The sequence below is a fragment of the Crocodylus porosus genome, unplaced genomic scaffold, assembly GCF_001723895.1.
Source record: "Crocodylus porosus isolate Cpor-Errol unplaced genomic scaffold, CroPor_comp1, whole genome shotgun sequence".
NCBI classification, from domain to species: domain Eukaryota; kingdom Metazoa; phylum Chordata; order Crocodylia; family Crocodylidae; genus Crocodylus; species Crocodylus porosus.
In genome coordinates this window covers 77,559,182-77,577,626 of record NW_017728949.1, presented here as the reverse complement: position 1 = coordinate 77,577,626, position 18,445 = coordinate 77,559,182, and the positions used below count along the sequence as shown (strand labels likewise).

The 18,445-nt window shown below is 39.9% G+C and overlaps 1 protein-coding gene across 1 annotated transcript; it reads left to right on the top strand.

Moving 5' to 3' along the window:
* The first annotated feature begins 2,589 nt into the window (after positions 1–2,589).
* On the top strand, positions 2,590–17,174 carry MMADHC (methylmalonic aciduria and homocystinuria, cblD type). Its single transcript, XM_019554134.1, has 8 exons — positions 2,590–2,612; positions 2,697–2,740; positions 5,681–5,825; positions 6,070–6,287; positions 8,567–8,672; positions 9,303–9,433; positions 12,039–12,125; positions 15,153–17,174. The coding sequence occupies exons 2-8, from the start codon at positions 2,732–2,734 to the stop codon at positions 15,345–15,347; spliced, it is 891 nt and encodes a 296-aa protein (XP_019409679.1). The 5' UTR covers positions 2,590–2,612; positions 2,697–2,731; the 3' UTR covers positions 15,348–17,174.
* Positions 17,175–18,445: the final 1,271 nt, after the last annotated feature.

Below are 18,445 nucleotides of genomic sequence, written 5' to 3'. Positions count from 1 at the left end.
AGAAGCAAATACTGGTCCCGGTGGGATCTGACATTGATGCCAAGGGACTCAGGATTTAACCTGGCTTTGCCGTTATGGAAAGAGCTGACTGCTATATGAAACATTGTTTTAAAATTATGCATTTAAACCCACTTCTTGCCACTTCCTCCTACTGCTACACCTTTCTTCCATAACAATGTTTTTGTTATGCAAACATTTGGAACCTCATTCCACTGGTTGCCTATGAAAGCCCGAAAGATTTTTTTCCCCTCATTAATACTTAATTGGCTTATGGTGGGTTTTGTCTCCATCTGAGGCATCTGAGGATACTGGCCACAGCAGGAGTTTTGACTGAAGTATGCTGATGCTTCTACTCTCAAGTACATGACTGGAAAAACTTGCTCCTTTCCTTGGGGTCATAGTGCTCCCTAGATTTGATGTTGGGAAGGAATTAATCCACCTTGCAAGACTGACAAGGACAGTGGGGGATATTGCAGTCCTACATCGGTGTAAAATCACCTGATCACAGATTAATTTAATGACTTCATTGCAGCAACAAAGCTTCAGCACTTTCACACCCCTGCTTTGTAGCACGTTGTAGGGGATTTTTAGTTTTGTTTTCCTAATGTGCTTCATGAGTGCAGTGTGGGTTTTTATACATAAGCTTGCATTGCAGCACTAGGCACTTTTAAAAGCACCAAATGCTGCATCACTTGCAGTTATATAAGTGGTAAAATGCACATGAGCACTGAGAAAATGGTGGCAGTGTGCTTTTGAACTAAAAGACATCGAAGGTGTTTTAGCTCAAAAGCACACCACCGCAATTTTCTGCACACCAACGCGCATGTTGCCACTTGTACAACTGCACAAGACACAGTACAGTGCATTTGAGTTCACGTCCAGAGAAGACTCAAAAATCAAAAAGGTATGTGTATAAATGCCCTGTGAGAGAAAAGGATTGGAGGGGACAATTTTTAAGGCTATTTTCCAAAGAGCTTCCTGCAAATGCATGATGTTGGCCCTGTGTTCTAAATGTCTAAAGCTGTACACCAGGGGTTTTCAACCTTTTTTTAATAAGTGTACCCCTGTCAGCCCCCTTTTTAATAAGTGTACCGGGGGGGGTGGCAAGTAGCCAGACACTGAACAAAGGGGTGGCAAGTGGCAGCAGAGCAGCATCTGTGTGGCCCTGCTCTCACCCCACCCTGGAAATGCTCCTGTGAGGCAGCGGCATGGGGTGGCAGTGCTCTGTCCCCATGCACCCCCACATACCCCCTGGGATCTTTCAAAGTACCTCGAGGGGTACGTGTACCCCCGATTGACAACCCCTGATCTACACCATACGTCATCATATTTGGGAACATACATTAGGACAAATATACTCAAGAGGTTTCCTCTTAGATGTAAACAAAGTGAAACGGTATTTTTGTTTCAAATCCTTTCCCAGCCTTTGGCTGTATGGTGGCAGCACACTGAGCTCGCTGCCTTATCAGAAATACTGCTGCTGAAGCCTGCACTGGCACGGCTCCAGGGCCAAGAGAGTGAATGCTCTCCCATGCCTTAGCTGTTCCCCAGCTGCCAAATTTGGTGGTGGGAAGGTAGGTGGGGAGAAAAACAGCAACAGCATTCACGCCCTGGGTCCCAGAGCCATACCAGCACAGGCTCCAGCAACTGTGTGGACGAGCCATAACCTCGGAGAACTTGCTGCATGGTGGGCAACATAGCTGAAAGGGGCTGCCCCTGGCCATAATGTGACCTGATCCTTTCCCATGGAAATTGTGTGAGTGCATATAGCTGACATGTTAAACATTAAAGGCGCCTATACATGAGCGTGAAGGCTGCTCCGACCGCTGGAATTCCAGTGCATTGGAGCACATTTGATTAAAGAATTTGCTGGGGCCTGGCAATGACGGTGCTCCAGCACCCTCCCGCATTTCAGGTATCAGTGTTTCGGCACTTAAAAGCGGCCGTGGCAACGCTTGAACTAGAGTTCAACGAATGAGCTTTAGTTCAAGTGTCCCCAACACCATTTTGAAGTGTGGGGACGCTGACCTGCAAGATGCAGCGGTGCTTTAATTAGAGCCACTAAGGCTAGGGGAGACATGACCCGCGTAAGTGATTGGGAACGGGTTTAAACCTCTAGCAGAACAGACGTTCAGTGCACAGAAACTGGTTTCAAAATGGGCAAAACCGGTGTAAGATACACCTGGGGGATGCAGTATCAGCCTTCACTGAGTTAGGTTAAGCTGGTGTGTGCATGTTAATCTCGTGTGTATATGCGTGTGCTAAGTTGGTGTGTAGTATGCGTGTGCTAAGTTGGTGTGTAATGTGTGTCTGTGTGAGTGTTAAGCGGGGGGGCGGGTGCTGTGTGTCGGTGTACGTCCCTGTCCGGCTACCGCTGTGACGTCACAAAAGCGAGCGCAGCGCAGACCCCGCCCGGCCCCTCCCATCGACCACCCGCACATCGATTGCCCCTGCCTGCTCCGCGAGTCCTCCCCCGCCCCTCGATCAGCGCGAGCGTCCGCTCTTCCTGCCTGTTCCTCGCGGCCCCGCCCCGCGCGCTCGGCGCTCTCGGCATCGATGCGCTCGGCGCTCCCCTGCGCTGCCGCCGCCATCTTGCGGGAAGTGCCGGGCCGGTAGGAGCGCGCGCCACCCTCTTCTCCCACCCCGTGTCGGCGCCGCGGCCGCTCAGCCCCGGCGCCGACTGTCTTGTGTTGCAGGAGCGGCGGCGAGGAGAGGAGCCCGCGCCGCGGTCATGGCCGGTGTGAGTAGCTGTGCGGACACGGGCAGTCCTGGCCCTGCGGGCCCGAGCGCGGCGCAGGCCGGCCCGCGGCCCCTGGAGCCCGGCCTGGGGCCACTCGCCCTGCCTGGCCCCACTCTCGGGTCCCCGGCGGGGACGGTGCCGAGCGGGAGAGCTGGAGACAGCCTGGGGCAGGCCGCCGGGGCCCGTCTGCGAGGCTCGCTGCTGCGTTCGTGTGGCTCGTAGACAGCAAGGGCCGCACCTCGGAAGATCACGGAGTCCGACCCCCTGCTGTGGGCAGCAATACTGCTGAGAGCAAGTGGTCCCGGTTAGGTGTCTGTCCAGTTTCTTGTGGACAACGTCCACATCTGCTCCCAATCCTGGTCGCCCTGACTGCAGAGAAGTCCTTCCTTGTGTCCACCCTGAAACCTTTCTCTAACAGTTTATGGCTGCTGCTCCTTGTCCTCCCCTGGGGCACCCCAGTGAGCAGGTTTTCTCCCAGCTCTCGATATTGACCTCTTACGTACTTATAGATGGCCATCAAGTCCGCCCTCCATCCGGATCTGTTAGTCTTTCCTCATCAGGTTTGTCCTCCAGGCCTGTCATCGTTCTTGTGGCCCATTCCCTGGACCCTTTTGAGATTGTCCACGTCTTTTTATGACATGAGCCAAACCGTGCTCCAGCGCTGCAGGGTTAATTTTTAGGAAAGGAACTGAAGCTGTTTGGGGGCTGTTAATACACGGGCACTTTGAGGTCCGAGGATAGAGACGCTCATGTAGGCATCATTAGCAAACGCACCCAAATCTTCCAGTTGGCACTTGTGGGAATATCCCCTTGTGTAAAAGGCAAGGCAGAGGTGCACCCAGCAGACCAACCTGATCAGGCAAGCATGATGAGCACAGGTGAACCATATTATTTAGTTTTTTATTAATGAATTAACTGCATGAAATGAACTGTTATTCATGTATGCTCGTGCATCTCTGATACAGTTAGTCTATAAGGTGCCTGTCTGCCTTGTTTTCTGCCCAGCTTCTGACTAACGAGGCTAGGGATGTAAAAGGTTAAACAGTAATTATAGGTATACTGTTCAGCTCCCAGCTCTGTGCTTCACACTGCTGGGGGAGCAGCTCTGGCAGGAGCAGCCATTGATCCAGGCTGTAGCATCGCAGGACTGCGGGGAAGTAACAAGCAGTTACCCAGGGAACTGGAGCTAGGCAAAGTTACATAGCAGAGCTGACAGCACTTAAATAGTGAGTGCAGCAGTGGGGCTGCCACTGGGTGTTGCGGGGACAGGCTGCACAGAGCCAGGTCCTCCCCCAGCATAACACCCACAGGGGCTCCTGCCTGCTGGACAGCCACGCTACACCCAGACAGTGCTGTCAGTCCGTAGACACCCAGAGCCCCAGGTGGCCCCTCCCACCCATCTGCCTGTCCCCTGAGCTCTGGTAGCCGCTGCCCAGCAGGGTCACATGGTGAATGGACATGTTACACAGGATCACAGCCGCTGGCAGACCACCCTCTGCTAGGAAGCATGGCACCAGGGCAAGCCCTCAGCTGAGTGGGAGGAGTGTGGTGCCAGTCTGACTGCTGGCTGTATCCAGATGGGGAAGAAAACAACAGATATGCATGGACTAGAGACACCACCTGGGCATGGCACAGCTGTCCTAATAGGTGGGAGCCCCTGTGGGTGGGGGGAAGGGCACCTGGCTCCATGCAGCCCACTGCTGTGGCACCTAAGGCATCTGCTGCTGCACTCACTCCTATTTAAGCCCTGCCAGAGCCACTCCACCAACAGTGGACAACCCTGAGTCAGGGGCCCTGCCACCCTGCACTGCTGCTGCTAGTGCCATTGCCTGCCCGCTCCCACGCTTACCCCATGGAGCCTGCTGAGGCCACAGGCTTCAGTCCAGCTTTTAAAACAAGGGATCATTTTGGATTTGTGACCACTGGGATATTAGCTGGAGATCTGTTTTTAGCAAAAATAAATAAATTTCATAGATGCCATAGACATTAGGGCTGGAAGGGACCTGGAAGATCATCGAATCCAGCCCCCAGATAAAATGGTTATCGTTATTGATATTTAAGTATTGGAGTTCACCCAAGTTATTTTTTGGAGTTGTTTCAGATGGATTGCAGACTCAGGAAAACAACACTATCTTCTGTAATTCATGTTTTTGGGGCTTTCTTTTTATAGGGCTAGATCTGTTCCTGTAAATACACAGTTCTGAGCATAATGCTAATTGCCTGGCAAATGCCAGGATTGCACAAGGGCTGTATGACTTGCTGATAACCCATATACTGGCATGTTTGAAGTTGAATATGTGATCTGTATCTGCAAAACAAAATAATGTCTGTTGTACTAATCTTAGGACTTCCATGTATAACTGTAGCATCGCAGAAACATACCATAGCAGTAATTCCATTGCCTGTCTCTTTTGATGCGTGTTTGTCTTCATTATTCTTAAGTTTGTTTGTTTTTTTCATTTTTGGACTGTAAAATAAATGTATATGCACTCTGAGTATTTGGCAGTCTTCTGGGCACAAGCTGTCATAGCAGTATAAAACAGCAATATTATTGGCTTTTCAAGAATCCTGTTGTAATTTTACATAATGGGGTGTGCTAGTTCTTAGTGCAAAGTACTGAAACTTTCAGTGTTTCCTTACCTGTGTTGATTGTGTCTAGTGCTATAAGAGTTTGGGCTTTTATTAAGTGTTGTAACACAAAACAAAATAATACTGGTCATTAGAGGCCTTTATGCAATCAAAGGTATGTGGATATGCTGTCTCCCTATGCTGCTGCTTCCTTGTAATCATAGCTGGGGATGGGCTTCTACTTTTATCAAAAGCCGGACAATTTTTCTTGAAACAAATGCAAACCTTTTCTTTTATAGAGCAAATTTTTGTTTTATAGTTCTTTATTTTTACTTGCAGTATGATGTTCACTTTTCATTTTTTCCTCTTTAGGTGCTCTGTAACAGAGCAAGACTGGTGACCTACCTACCAGGATTTTATTCCTTAGTCAGAAGGATAGCAAGTCCCAAGGCTTTTTCTACAGCAGGATCGTCTGGCTCAGATGAGCCTTACGTTGCTGCTACACCTCCTGATATATGTAAGGGAAAAAAAGAATTGCGTTTATGTTCTTCTGATACCTAATATCTGAAAATTAGCAGTCTCTTCTTAAAAAAAAAAAAAAAAAAGTTAGACATTTTTTTTCCTGCATAGTAAGGCACTTGATTTTGCTTAAAACCTAGGTTATCTTCTATATTATATGATTGCATTGAAATGACTGTTTTGACTCTTAAAATCACATTTTTCCCAACATGAAAACTAATAAAAACATTCACTTTTGACAGGTTCAAGAACTGTGTGGCCTGATGAAATAATGGGACCGTTTGGCCCTCAGGACCAGAGGTTTCAGCTTCCGGGTAATATAGGTTTTGATTGCCACTTAAATGGTACAGCTTCTCAGAAGAAAATGCAAATTCATAAAAGTCTGCCTGATGTATTAGCCGAACCTTCTCCAAATGAGCGGCATGAATTTGTGGTGGCACAATATATAAATGAGTTCCAGGTAAGAAAAGTCATTTTATACTTGGAACTAAACACATGATTTATTGTAACAATGTGTTTGACTTTTTGTAGATGAGGAAAAACTACCTCCCCAAAGTATTGTAATGTATGATGAAAACAAGCAGGAATGGGAAGGGAGATTGTAAGAAACATTGTTTCCCATGAAATGTATTAACCATTCCTGGATATTTTGCTAAAACTTTGACAATTTAATAGAAGTATTTTCATTAAAATGTCTCAGATAGTTGCTTCTTTATATGGGCGATATGAAAACAAGATTAGATTTGTGTATCTTTAAAACACAAAATGAGTAACTTAATGATCTGCGTTATAAAACAGGCATTTTTAATTTTTAACTTTTAATGATTTTTTGTCTGCAGCCCATGGGTCTAATTGGTTAGGACAGTGTCCCATTAGTTGTGCCTGTTAATGCTTATGAGCATAAAAGAAATGCCTGGAAAAAAAAAAACAACAACCAAGGACTCGGCTGTAGTAGGAAGCTTTGTGAGCTTTGCCTTTTGGGAATGGCTAAGCTTACAATGATTCAGAGATGCCTCATTAACGGCAGGCAGTTTTACAATTATATTTGCTCATCTTCATTAACGAGCAATTTTTAGTTAATGTCTACTGCTTGCAGCTAATGTGGTGACTTCCCAGGCCAGGCATGAATTTTGTGGCATCCTCAGGCATAGGAAATTAGTAAAGTAATTTTTAGCAAAAAAACAATTTCCTGTTTTGAAAGGGATGTCTAATATTTGTCTTGTACTTGGTATGGAGTAGTTTTTGCCCCACTGTGAGCATTTGGGGGTCAGTTCACTCAACTCCTGTGGAATCAAAGCTCCAGCTAAAAACAAACAAACAACTTCCAGCTAATCCAAATATGAACTGTTTGCATAGTTGTAGACAAAGTAGCAGGAGCTCTACTGTTGCTCATAGCTTTGACAAGGTGCTATAGAGAGATTTGTAAGAGCATTGTCAGTTTGCACTTGCTATTCAGCAGGCTGTGGGCAAGAATCAGGTCAGTTTCCACGCTGCTGTTCAGCCTGCTGTGGGCAAGAATTAGGTCAATTTCACGCTGTTGCTGTCTGGGAAGGCCCTGAGCACTAGCAAAGACAAACACTGAAGCCATTCACTTGGAAACAGGAGCCAAAACAGAGAATGGGGGAAGGGTTGGAGTAGCAGAGGCATTCATCTCATCCATCCCAGCAGCCTGGGGAGTGGTTAGATTAGTTGAGGCCCACCCACTTTTCCAACACCTGGAGGGGATTGTATTGGCCTCAAATTTATCTGACCCTTGCATGTTGAAGGTTGATTCAAAAGATTTATCTGAGCAAGGTCAGTAGAGAGCATCCTTCTTTTCCCAACACTTGGTCGACAGGAAAAGAAGATATTGGTCTTTGGTAAATAGGTTTAGTCCTCTGACTACTAGGTGTCTGGTGAATTTGTAAAACAGGTAAGTGAAAGGGAATAAAGGGCATTTGTCAGGGTGGCAGATGGGAGACAGTACTTTATTCTTTTAAAGCATCTTTTCTGTCATGAAAAGAGGAACTCCTTCAGGCATTATAGGTAGGAAAGAGATCAGAAACAGGAGAGCATGTTTAGAGAACAGCACAGAAATGTAATTGAAGTCATGGATGGAAGGAGAATGCAAGAAGCAAATGGCAGGTTCAGTAAACAAGTTGGGTTTTTTCATGTACTATATTTAATAAAATTTTAAAATAAACATATAAGGCCCAGAATCATAAGTGTAATCATCAAATCTTGTAAACTTACATTTGGTCTAGGAAGAACTGAAGTTTGGGAAATTAGTTTTGGATGCAACAGCTATAGATGTGAGAACAATGGTTATTTTTTCATCAATAAGAAATCGCACCATAGGCTAGACTCGTGACTGCCTGATCGGAAACTAAGCTAGTCTATTACAAGTCAGCACTACCCTTTTCAAAACATAGGCCTGGAACTAAGACCTGAGTTTAACCTATTTAGTCTCAGGGTTGGTTTTTTTGACTAAACAATTTGCCGTTCCATGAGTTGGTTTCCCCACTGGTATGTTAGAGTAACAATTTTTATCAACCTCAGAAGTGCATCCTGTGGGCATTTTAAAATGTTGTTTGTTTATTTGTTTCGTTTTTATTTAAGCCCTTTTTAAGAGACTTACTTGTGTGTGTTCCAGCTGCTACAGGTATTATTTTTATGAAACTACCACCAGAGCTACAGTCGTCTTCATATTGCATAGAATAAATGTGAACGTTACCATTTATGTTTCCTTGACTTTTTCAGGGTGCTGATGTCCCACAAAAACAGCAAGTTAATAATGCAGAAACATACTTTGAAAATGCAAAGGTAGAATGTGCAGTGCAAACTTGTCCCGAAATCTTACGAAAAGGTATTTTTTGGCTCTTTTTGACAGTTTTTATAACATTAAAAATTGAGATGCTGACCAGCTAATTAAACCTGTAGTGTATACAGTATTTCTAAACCTTCCAAATTTAAGCACGTTTTAAGAAATAATCCATAACAACATGATTGTTAAAGTGGCATTTCACATCAAACTATTATTTTAAAGTGAAAAGCAAGTGTATGATTTAAATTATTTTACAAATAATATACAAATTAATAAATTGATGGTTAACCTTTTTCCTTAATTTTTTTTGTATAACTGAGATCTATTTTGAGTGTTGTCTTTTACTCAGTGTAGAAGACAGCTTTTTATTATCTAATGTATTATTTATTTTGTTTTCTTGTAAAGTCTGTCCCTCTGCTTTCTAGAAAGACAGTGGATTAGTTGAACAGGACTGAGTTTTGAGACGAGTTGGTTTTGTAACTTTGTGACTCTTGGCAAGTGAATGTGGTGTTTATAAGATAGAAACATTTTTTAATTAAGTCAAAATATAGGGCAGTGAATACAATAATTGACATTTGCCAACATTCACTTGTGTACGATTAGAAAAAAAGTATAGAGAAATATGCAAAGCCAACCTGTTGGACCCTTAAATGTGGATTTTATTTGCTTTAGATTTTGAGTCCTTATTTCCAGAGGTGACTATCAAAAATGTAACTGTTCTAACTGTAACTCAGAAAACTAACAATGATATGACTGCATGGAGTCAAGAAGTAGAGGATGAAAGAGAGATGCTGTTAGAAAATGTAAGTATTTTAAATGGTATCAGTTTATTCTTTGGTTATATATTATTCATGAGTTTAGGCCTGGCACTGGGTACTGTGTAATTTGCTTTTACAGTAGTCATTAACCAAATTATTCCTACTGAGAAAATGAGGACTTTTTAAAACTTGTTCTGCAGAATTCATGGACTTTTTTTTTTATGCAAAGAATTTTTGGACTGAAAAGTATTAATTATTTTGCTTACTAGCGAGAAGACTAATAGAGTCTCCTTGTGTGAAAGTAATTGTCTTTCCTTATTGCTGCAGTTTTAGATCGGTATGTTCCCCTGAATTCTAGTGTTGATTAATTTAGCCTATCTTATACTTCTACAAGAAAATGTTTGACATACACAAAAAATAAGTTTTCATTTTTGCTTAGTATAGCCGAATCAAACTGAATTACCACTAGAGGTGGGTCATGTCATCGTCTTCTCTTCTCTTCTTTTCTCATAACTTTTACTTGATATGTTTTGTATTTTTTTAATTACCTAATCCAGTAGACGTCAGTATTTACTACTTTAATTTTTTCTTCTCCAACTGTAGTAACTAAAATGTAACTCTTTTAAAACTTTGTAGACATTTACAAAATTAGAGAATTCTGCCTGTAGAGGGAGGGGCCTTACTCTAACAGATGAGGATCGGTGCTAGTAAAAACTAAGCTTGAACATGGTTCTATTAATTATCTTCCAAGTTTTATACGTGACTGCAGCCTGTAAGTAAAGGCCATGTAAACCTTTACTACGAGAAAAGCCATCTGAAGCTTCAACATGAAGATTTCATAAAACTCCCTTCATTTTGGCATGTTCTTGTCTTCAAATTATTTTTGGTCTGTTGGTCTTTAGCGTTGTAATCTGGTCTAATTATATGTTAATTGTCTTCTTTCTTCTCTGTGCACCCCCCTGTCAAGTCTAATGTAGTCACTGTAGGGGTGTTGGGATGTTAGATGTAACCTCCTGGCCTAAAGGTTACTAACAGCAAATTCACAATAAAATGGTCTATTTGTTTGCTGCATAGATGGTTAGAAATAACCTCTGAAGTTCTAATTTAATGTGAGAGGCTTTTGCTAAGGAGGTTATTGACAGACAAATCTGTGTGTTTACAGTCGTTAGTCTCAAGCTTTAATTAACATCACTTTAAGTGATTGCTATGAGATTGTTACAACATAGGGTCAAAAGATCTGATATATGAAAAATGCAGCATTAAATGCTGTCTTCAGATTATTTGTGTATTTAAAAATAAAATGTATAGATAACTGTTAAAAGAAATTGAAAAATAGTTCACTTTTTGAGAGAACTGTTCCTGTTTTAAGCCCTTCTAAATAGACAAGTCTACTAAGTGTAATCTGGATTTGAAATTTTGATATGCAGAACTATGAGTCTGGAGTACAAGCATAAGAATAGCGTACAAGTTTACAAACTTTGGCATCTTTTATATTTCCTTATTTTTAAAGTAATATTATGAAATTGGCATCCATGGAAGAGTAACAAAAGTAAATTCAGTCATTTATGTGTATTTGGGGGGAGAGGCTACCTAATGCAGCAAAAGAGAGAGAATCGGAAGCCTATCACATGATTGTTTGTGGCTTGTTGCCATGCCAAAACAGCCTCTAGGTTAGCATGGTATGTAATCTGGTCAGTGTGGATGTCACAGATGTAATGCTTCTTAAGATTATGGTTTGTTTCTTTTACATGTCAAACAAATGAAAGAATTCTGACACCACAGCTAACAACCAAATCTTTGTTTTATCAGATCAGTTGCTATATAGAAGCTGTCATTTTCAGAAGATAAATTCTTACAATTTTTGAGTTTGTGCTTTGGGGATCTTTAATTGGGGAGGAGAATATGATACCATTTTTCTAAAAATTATTATAAAACTTTAATTAATTGGTCTCCGTCATTTGTTTGAAAAATGTAGGAGCAAAACTTCCATTATTTACCCTGAAAATATTTGGAAGAATGGAATTGCCCACTGTTAATTACAACATGGTAATTAATTTCAGGAATCAAAGAACAGAATACTTACGAAACTATTTCAGTATCTATAACTAGAGTTGTTAGTGTTCTGATTTATTTTTAAGAGCATTTGCTATTTGATTGTAATTGAACTATCTCACATTATTCTGTCCAGTTTTCCATATATTTTGAACAAAAATAAGCCTTTTCAAACAAAGATATAAATGTAATGAAATGTTATAGCATCAGATTAGGAAAACCAGGTTTGCTCTACAAGTGAAATGGAGAAATAGAGAGCTTCATGAAGTAATGACTGACTTCTTAAAGAGGTTAACAGGTATGACTGCAGTCTGCATGAGCAATCAAAGTAATTACATCATCCTGGTTGTACAAATTTTTAATCCTTTACTTACTGCTATAAAGAATTTCTTTTAAGATCTCATGTGACTGTCATAGTGTAATATGTCATTAATTTTAATCCTCTTAGTAATGTTGATCTTTTTCCATTGTGTTGAACTTCACATTTTTTGGTGTAAATTAAAGATCTTCATGAACTCCCATTTTAAAAATTGATTTTATATTTAAATGTAAAAGGAGTACCTCCATTTTAATGTGATTTATATTTCTTCTCTTTTAGTTCATTAATGGTGCCAAAGAGATTTGCTATGCGCTATGTGCTGAAGGATATTGGGCAGACTTCATTGATCCTTCTTCAGGACAAGCAGTAAGTTGCTTTGCAGAATGGGGTGGGGAATGGTGATTTGGCTACCTAAAGTTGTAGTGGTTTGTGAATTACTTGGTTAAAATTCAGCTCAGACATCAATGAGATGGTTCGTACTAATTTTTAAATCGATGATGATGGTCATGATTCTGTTTCTAGATGCTTTTTATCCATGCCATACAAACTGCAGGTACAATAGTCAGTCTAAAGAAAAATGTTGACAAAAATGCAAGAAATGAAGTGTGAAGAATGAATTACCTTAGAATCCCTAAGAGAAAAATCACTGCTAAAATAATATGTGATGTAAATGCTTATGTATTGTTTAGATAATTTGATAGTTCCCACTCCTATTTTAAACACAGCTATTTTTAAAAAAACTAAAATCTTAACTTTTCCTTATATTATTAAGGCCATTGCATTGAAATTCATTGCACTGAAAACCTAAAGTGGGATATAACCTAGCTTAAGATATTTTGATGGGTACAATTGTTACATCTGTCTATGATGTGTCTTTTACTTGAGTGGGCCCTAATAAGGTAAATAGAGATGACTGGTTAACTGTTAAGTTGACTAGACTCTTTTTTCAGTGGAACAGAATCCTCTCTTAGTCATGTGTTATGCATGTATGGCCTTTTGCAACCTAGAATCGCATAGACAAAGAGAACTTCTAGCCAGAGCAATCTATGAAAGTGGTATTTGCATATATGTAGTTTCGTTCAAAAGAGCTGGGTGGCATTGAATCCTGTTGTAATATCTTCTTGCCAAGTGACTCTTCTTACTTTGGTATTAAGTGCTCATTAGAAAAATATAAACATGCTGTTTTTAATGTAAAACATACACTGACAGTACTAAAATATATAGGAAAACTTCATTTGTATGAATACAGATTTGAGAAACATGAGTCCTTATTTTTCAGTCCCAGTTTTTTTAATATCTACTTGGTCACATTGCACAAGTAATTTTATCTCTGAGTCTTGTTTTATCACATGCAAAGTACTGTATTTACTGAAATAGAAGACGGCCCCCCAATAATTAGATTCTATACTTTTTTTTTATATATATTTGTTAGAAATCTCTAGGTACAGAATCTAATTATTGGAGGTTTGTCTTGAATTTGTTCCCTTTCCATTGCTACAGTAAGGAAAATAAATCCAGGGAGTTTAGCCCTTTGCTCTCTGCTTCTCCCTAACTTTTTTTCCCTGGCAGCCCCTTCCCCCTCACTTTACTGTCAATCCCTGCTCTCCTTGAGCACATGGAAATGAGAAGCAAATTTGAAAACAGTAACCTTGAAATTAAACATAGTTGTAGTAATTTGTATATAGTACTTAGTTCATCCAGAATTAATGCATGTTACCTTTTTTTTGAAACTGCTGTAAGTTTTAGCATAGGTGTTTCATACAGATGTTTTTGAGTATCACTTTTGCATGGTATTAATCCAAAGTCAAAAGGCTCGTGATTTACCACGGAGTTCACTGGGTTGGATCCCACCAGAGTCAACAGCATTTCAAGTCATGGTGAGGGACAACATTGCATGCAGTTCACCTAGAATACCCTCTGTCCTGCCCTCTCTCACCCTGGCACATATTATTATAGTCCCACCTTCCACAGTAACCTATACAGCTTGGCACTGCTCAGTATATGTGTATACTCCAGATACCACCCCTGTCCCCAAAAGAGCCATGTGCTAATTAGCCCCCGCTAATGATTGAAACTGGGTGCTCTTGCCACAAGTCCTGGAATGCTCGAAAAAATATGCAGATGTGGTGCAGGGCGACCTGATATGGCTTCACTTCATGAAGGGCAAGGCCACACTAATTATATGGGCCAGGCTGAGAGAGGGAGTGGCAGAGGGATTCTGGTTGAACTGCAGTGTTGTGGTTCACCATGACTTGTAAAGGAGTCAACTGTGAGGGGGATTGCACTTAATGGGCACTAGCATATATTTTATTCAAATGGATTACACTCACCTATCAGCATGTTGGCCATGTGTTTTACAGTTATATTCAGTGTTGGCTGCTTTTAATTAATTAATTAATTAATCAACTTCATAACTTTTCCATTACTGAGCACATGCTGCTTTTAGCAGCAGTTTAATGATAGACAATGTATTTAGTCATTTTTTTTCCATATGCTCAGTAGAGGGGAATCTCATCTTGTATTTGAGTAAACATGGTAATAGCAATAAGTGCCTTGTAGAGCTATTGCTTAGAATAATTAAAATGTGTACGGAATTTGAGTATAAAGTTAAATTTCTTTAGGCTCTAAAACATAAGGATGAAAGTCTAGATCCTACAAGCTGTCACTGCAAAGTCCCATTTACTTTTTGAAGTGAAGTGATAAAAATGAACTTGTATAATTTAACTGTTTTTAATAGTTTATTGCAATGCATTCATTTTAGAAGCTGTAGTGTATTTTAATTTTGCTGTTTTCAGGGACATTCTTTATCCTCGCAGGTGTTTTTGGAAATGGTAAACCTTTCACAACAATTAATTTTTAATGACAGCCACTGTATTTGCACCAAAATAAAGTTCATATGTAATCTAAATAAAGAGAGTCAACATGTGCCAGATCTGGCCTGCAAAGCCAGGTTACCTGGCCCACAAGGCTCTTGGAGCAGATGGGAATTTAAGGGTGGCACAAGCAGAAGCAGGGCCTGCTGCCAAAATTAGGATTCAGACCCCCACTGGGGACATGTTCTAGCAGTATGGTGCAAAGCAACAGCTGTGTCAACCCCCAGAATTTTCTAGTACTATAGGTGGGTCTAGGTACTTCCCAAGGCAGAGGCTAAACATGTTTGCAAACAATTTTAGTGTCAAAATCCTGTGGGATGAAGGTTAATTTGAGTGCATCTGTCAGAAAAAAACAAAAAGGTCTGGGTATAGTATCCACAGTAAAATACTTAAATTGGTTTCAAACAATTCAGTTAATATTCCTAGGTATCTATTTTGTTTTAAAGTAAGCTAGGTCCTAGCTGAGGGTGTCTGATCCAAAATATTCATGACTCTAAGAAAATTTTCTCTCTTTTTCCAGTTTTTTGGACCATACACCAACAACACGCTTTTTGAAACAGATGAACGCTACCGTCACTTAGGATTTTGTGTTGATGATCTTGGTTGCTGCAAAGTTATTCGACATCATCTCTGGGGCACACATGTGGTTGTAGGAAGCATTTTCACTAATGCTGACCCTGACAGTTCAGTCATGAAGAAATTGAGTGGAAACTAGGGACCTTTTACCTACTGAAATTTGACATCTGACTTGTTTTACTTGATGATTTTGTCTATAAATGCTGTCAGCAAATACCAAACTTCAAAGTGTGTGCTCACTTGAATAATAAAATAACTGTTATTTATTTTAGTCTGTGTGTAAACACCTCCTTGATGTTCAATATTATTTGACATCTTATTTGGTAAGTACACAGATGTGCCATGTGACTCTTTTTTAAAAGCTGAGTGCCACCCTTGTGTAGATCAGCATAGCATCAAACATAGTTTAGCCACATTTGACCTAAAAATATTATCATTTGCCACATTTTTTTTCAAGTCTGTTACCTTTACTGTGTGTCTGAACAAATGTAAGCTTCTTGGTGAAATCCTGACATCACAGAAACCTGTAGGAATTTTGATCCTAATTGGGCCAGGATTTCACCTACTCTAACTACAAAAGATTGTATAACTTGTGGTTGTGAGTGTTGGAGTGAAGATGAACCAGGTTCACTGGTCTGAGATTTGAATAGTGTTAAGTTGAATCTTCAATTATCTTTTAAAGGCAGTGCTACTAAAGTGTTCAGTTAATTTTATGATTGAAGTCCTCTGAATTTGCTAGTTGATAAGAAGTCTTAATTCCTACCAGAATAGGTCATGTATTAATGTCTTTGTTTGTTTGTTTCCATATTGTCTTAAATCCTATTTTATTTCTCATTGTAAAAGGCTAAATGTAGTTAATTAGGTGTTCATAATTTGCATTTCATTAGTGTGTCTTTTGTAATGTACATGGTGCTTAAGAACTGATAATTAGTCACACTATCAAAAAGAGCACAGAGGACAATTTCTGGATTTTTCTACCATTTTTTTCATTCTGCTGCCTTGTGTATATACAGCTTAGAGAAGATATCCATTATAAAAATTTGCAATCCTTGAAGGGGAAGCCTGACATGTTACAGGCATAGTTCACCCTGTAGCATCACAAGAACTATAAAAGTTAATAGTTGTTCCAGAGAACAGTAGAGGACTCGGTATCTAAAATACGTAAACTGTCAACTGCAAATTACCTGAACTCTTCTTTATTCTGCATATCAACTTACCTCATTGCTGCTGTCAAAATCTAGTAGCAAACTGAAACTATGTTATGTTTGCATTTGTTGAAACTACCTATTGATACTCATTGCCATGGTTATTCCAGTTCATGCAACTGTGGAACTGAAACATTATGATGCAGTTGAAACCTAGTTAATGTGAAACTTACCCAGGTTGTGACTGACTGAGTTGACACTCTAAAAGGTTTCTCTTCAGTTCTCTTAGTTAGCTGAATACTTTACTCTTGAAACAGTATTCAGAATGGTTTGCACCAGAAAGAGGACACTGGACTCTTCTGGCTTTGTGTACTATTTATCATTTTTACTGAGGACCTAATCCAGTCCTCAGTGAAGTCTGTGGGTGCCTTTCTGTTGGCTTCAGTGGACTTTGAGATGCTTGTAGCTCACCAGTCATGAAAGTGAAAAGAAAATGAACATCCCTGTTCTACAATATAGCTCTTGATAGGCTGTCTCCAGGCATTCTTCCTGCAATCCAAGAAATGCCATATGTAATCGCAAAATTTGCCTTTGAATTATGGACTTAATCCTTGTTACTAATATCCAGAAATGCTTGTAATACTGGTAATTGTTCTTCCTGCTTGCGGAACCAACTGCATTTTTGCATAGTAAACAAGAAATTCTTGCTAGACCTAACTTAATAGTCACTACCAAAATGAGGCTTGATCTTGCAATATGACTTTCAGTTATGTTGCTATGGAGATTTTCACTGAACAAGATGATTTTCAAACTCCTGTCTGTAAAAATAGTTACTAAGCCATTGCCTTGAAGCTTCTGACTCTCAAAACCTGTTATTTTAATTTGTGTGTAGTCACCTCATGACTTTTTTTAATAACTCACTTGACTGTACCTCTCTTGGCATACTTTTTTGTTTCTAGTACAGAAAACTGGTTATCTAGTTACTGTCCAGAAAATCTCAAACTGAAGTTGGGAGCACTTGGGTTTCAGCTGATTTTTCTATTATAAATCCATGCTCAGAAAGGCTGTACCATTTATGGTTTTATGATTACATTCAGAAAACGGGTGAAATCCTGGTTACACTGAAGACCATGGAAATTGTGCCATCAAGTTCATTTAAGTCAAAATTTTAGCATTTTTTCCATAAAAAATACTCTGAAAACCGTTTTCAGAATACATATATATTTATAAAAATGTTCAGTGTGATTCTCAAAAGTATTCAACATTTGACCTAATTCCACCCCTGCAAACCAGTTGGTTTGTTGCAATGATGAATTGCTGAATGGTTTTGAAAACCCAGGTTCTCATAGTTTAGTTCCCCTAAAGTATGATATCTTGCTGCTACAGTATCTTATTCTTAAATATAGCTTTGTTATGTGTCATTTTGCAAATAAATGATCCAAACAAGGTGTTTAGTGTTCTGAAATGATGGATTTTTTACAAACAGTGAAACACAAATGGGGTTTGCATCTATTATCATAGCTGCCTGCTAGTGGAGAAAACCTGCTTTTTGAATCTGAGACCTGTTGTTAACTTTTCTAAACTAACTTGAGCACTTCAGATTTTTTTTATTTTTTTTTTTAACTGGGCTGAATGCAATCCTCTCCTTCTTCCCCCCCCCCCACTTTTACTGGATAAATGTTAAAACAAGTTGTTTAAAGTTGTATATCTTGTTTTTTCAGTATTAACACTGACCTGTTTGTGTATTCTATTTCTTACTTGAGGTAGGATGCACAAATTATAAATGTGTTCTTGAAATCATCTCCAGACCTACATAGCTTTTATCACTTGTACTAATCAAAAATAAATCCAAACCTGCATTTCATAAGGATTATGTTAGAGGTTGAAACATTTTGTCAATGTCCATAGCTATAATGGTGTATAAAGCTAAATGTTGCAAACCACCCATACCTGTTAAAGATAAGGAAAAAACAACTTGTGATGACTTAACAAGGTAACTAATCTTCTAAACTCTGGTATTAAATCATTTATTTTTGTGTTTTAATTATTGATGCTGCTATTATAGGACTCAGGCATTGGAAAAAGTAACGAG

Bases quoted from the DNA above. Each gene is read 5' to 3' on its own strand.
- MMADHC (XM_019554134.1), top strand. The intron at 5,826-6,069 runs GTAAGGGAAAAA...CACTTTTGACAG, and splicing joins TGCTACACCTCCTGATATAT to GTTCAAGAACTGTGTGGCCT. The intron at 6,288-8,566 runs GTAAGAAAAGTC...TGACTTTTTCAG, and splicing joins AATATATAAATGAGTTCCAG to GGTGCTGATGTCCCACAAAA.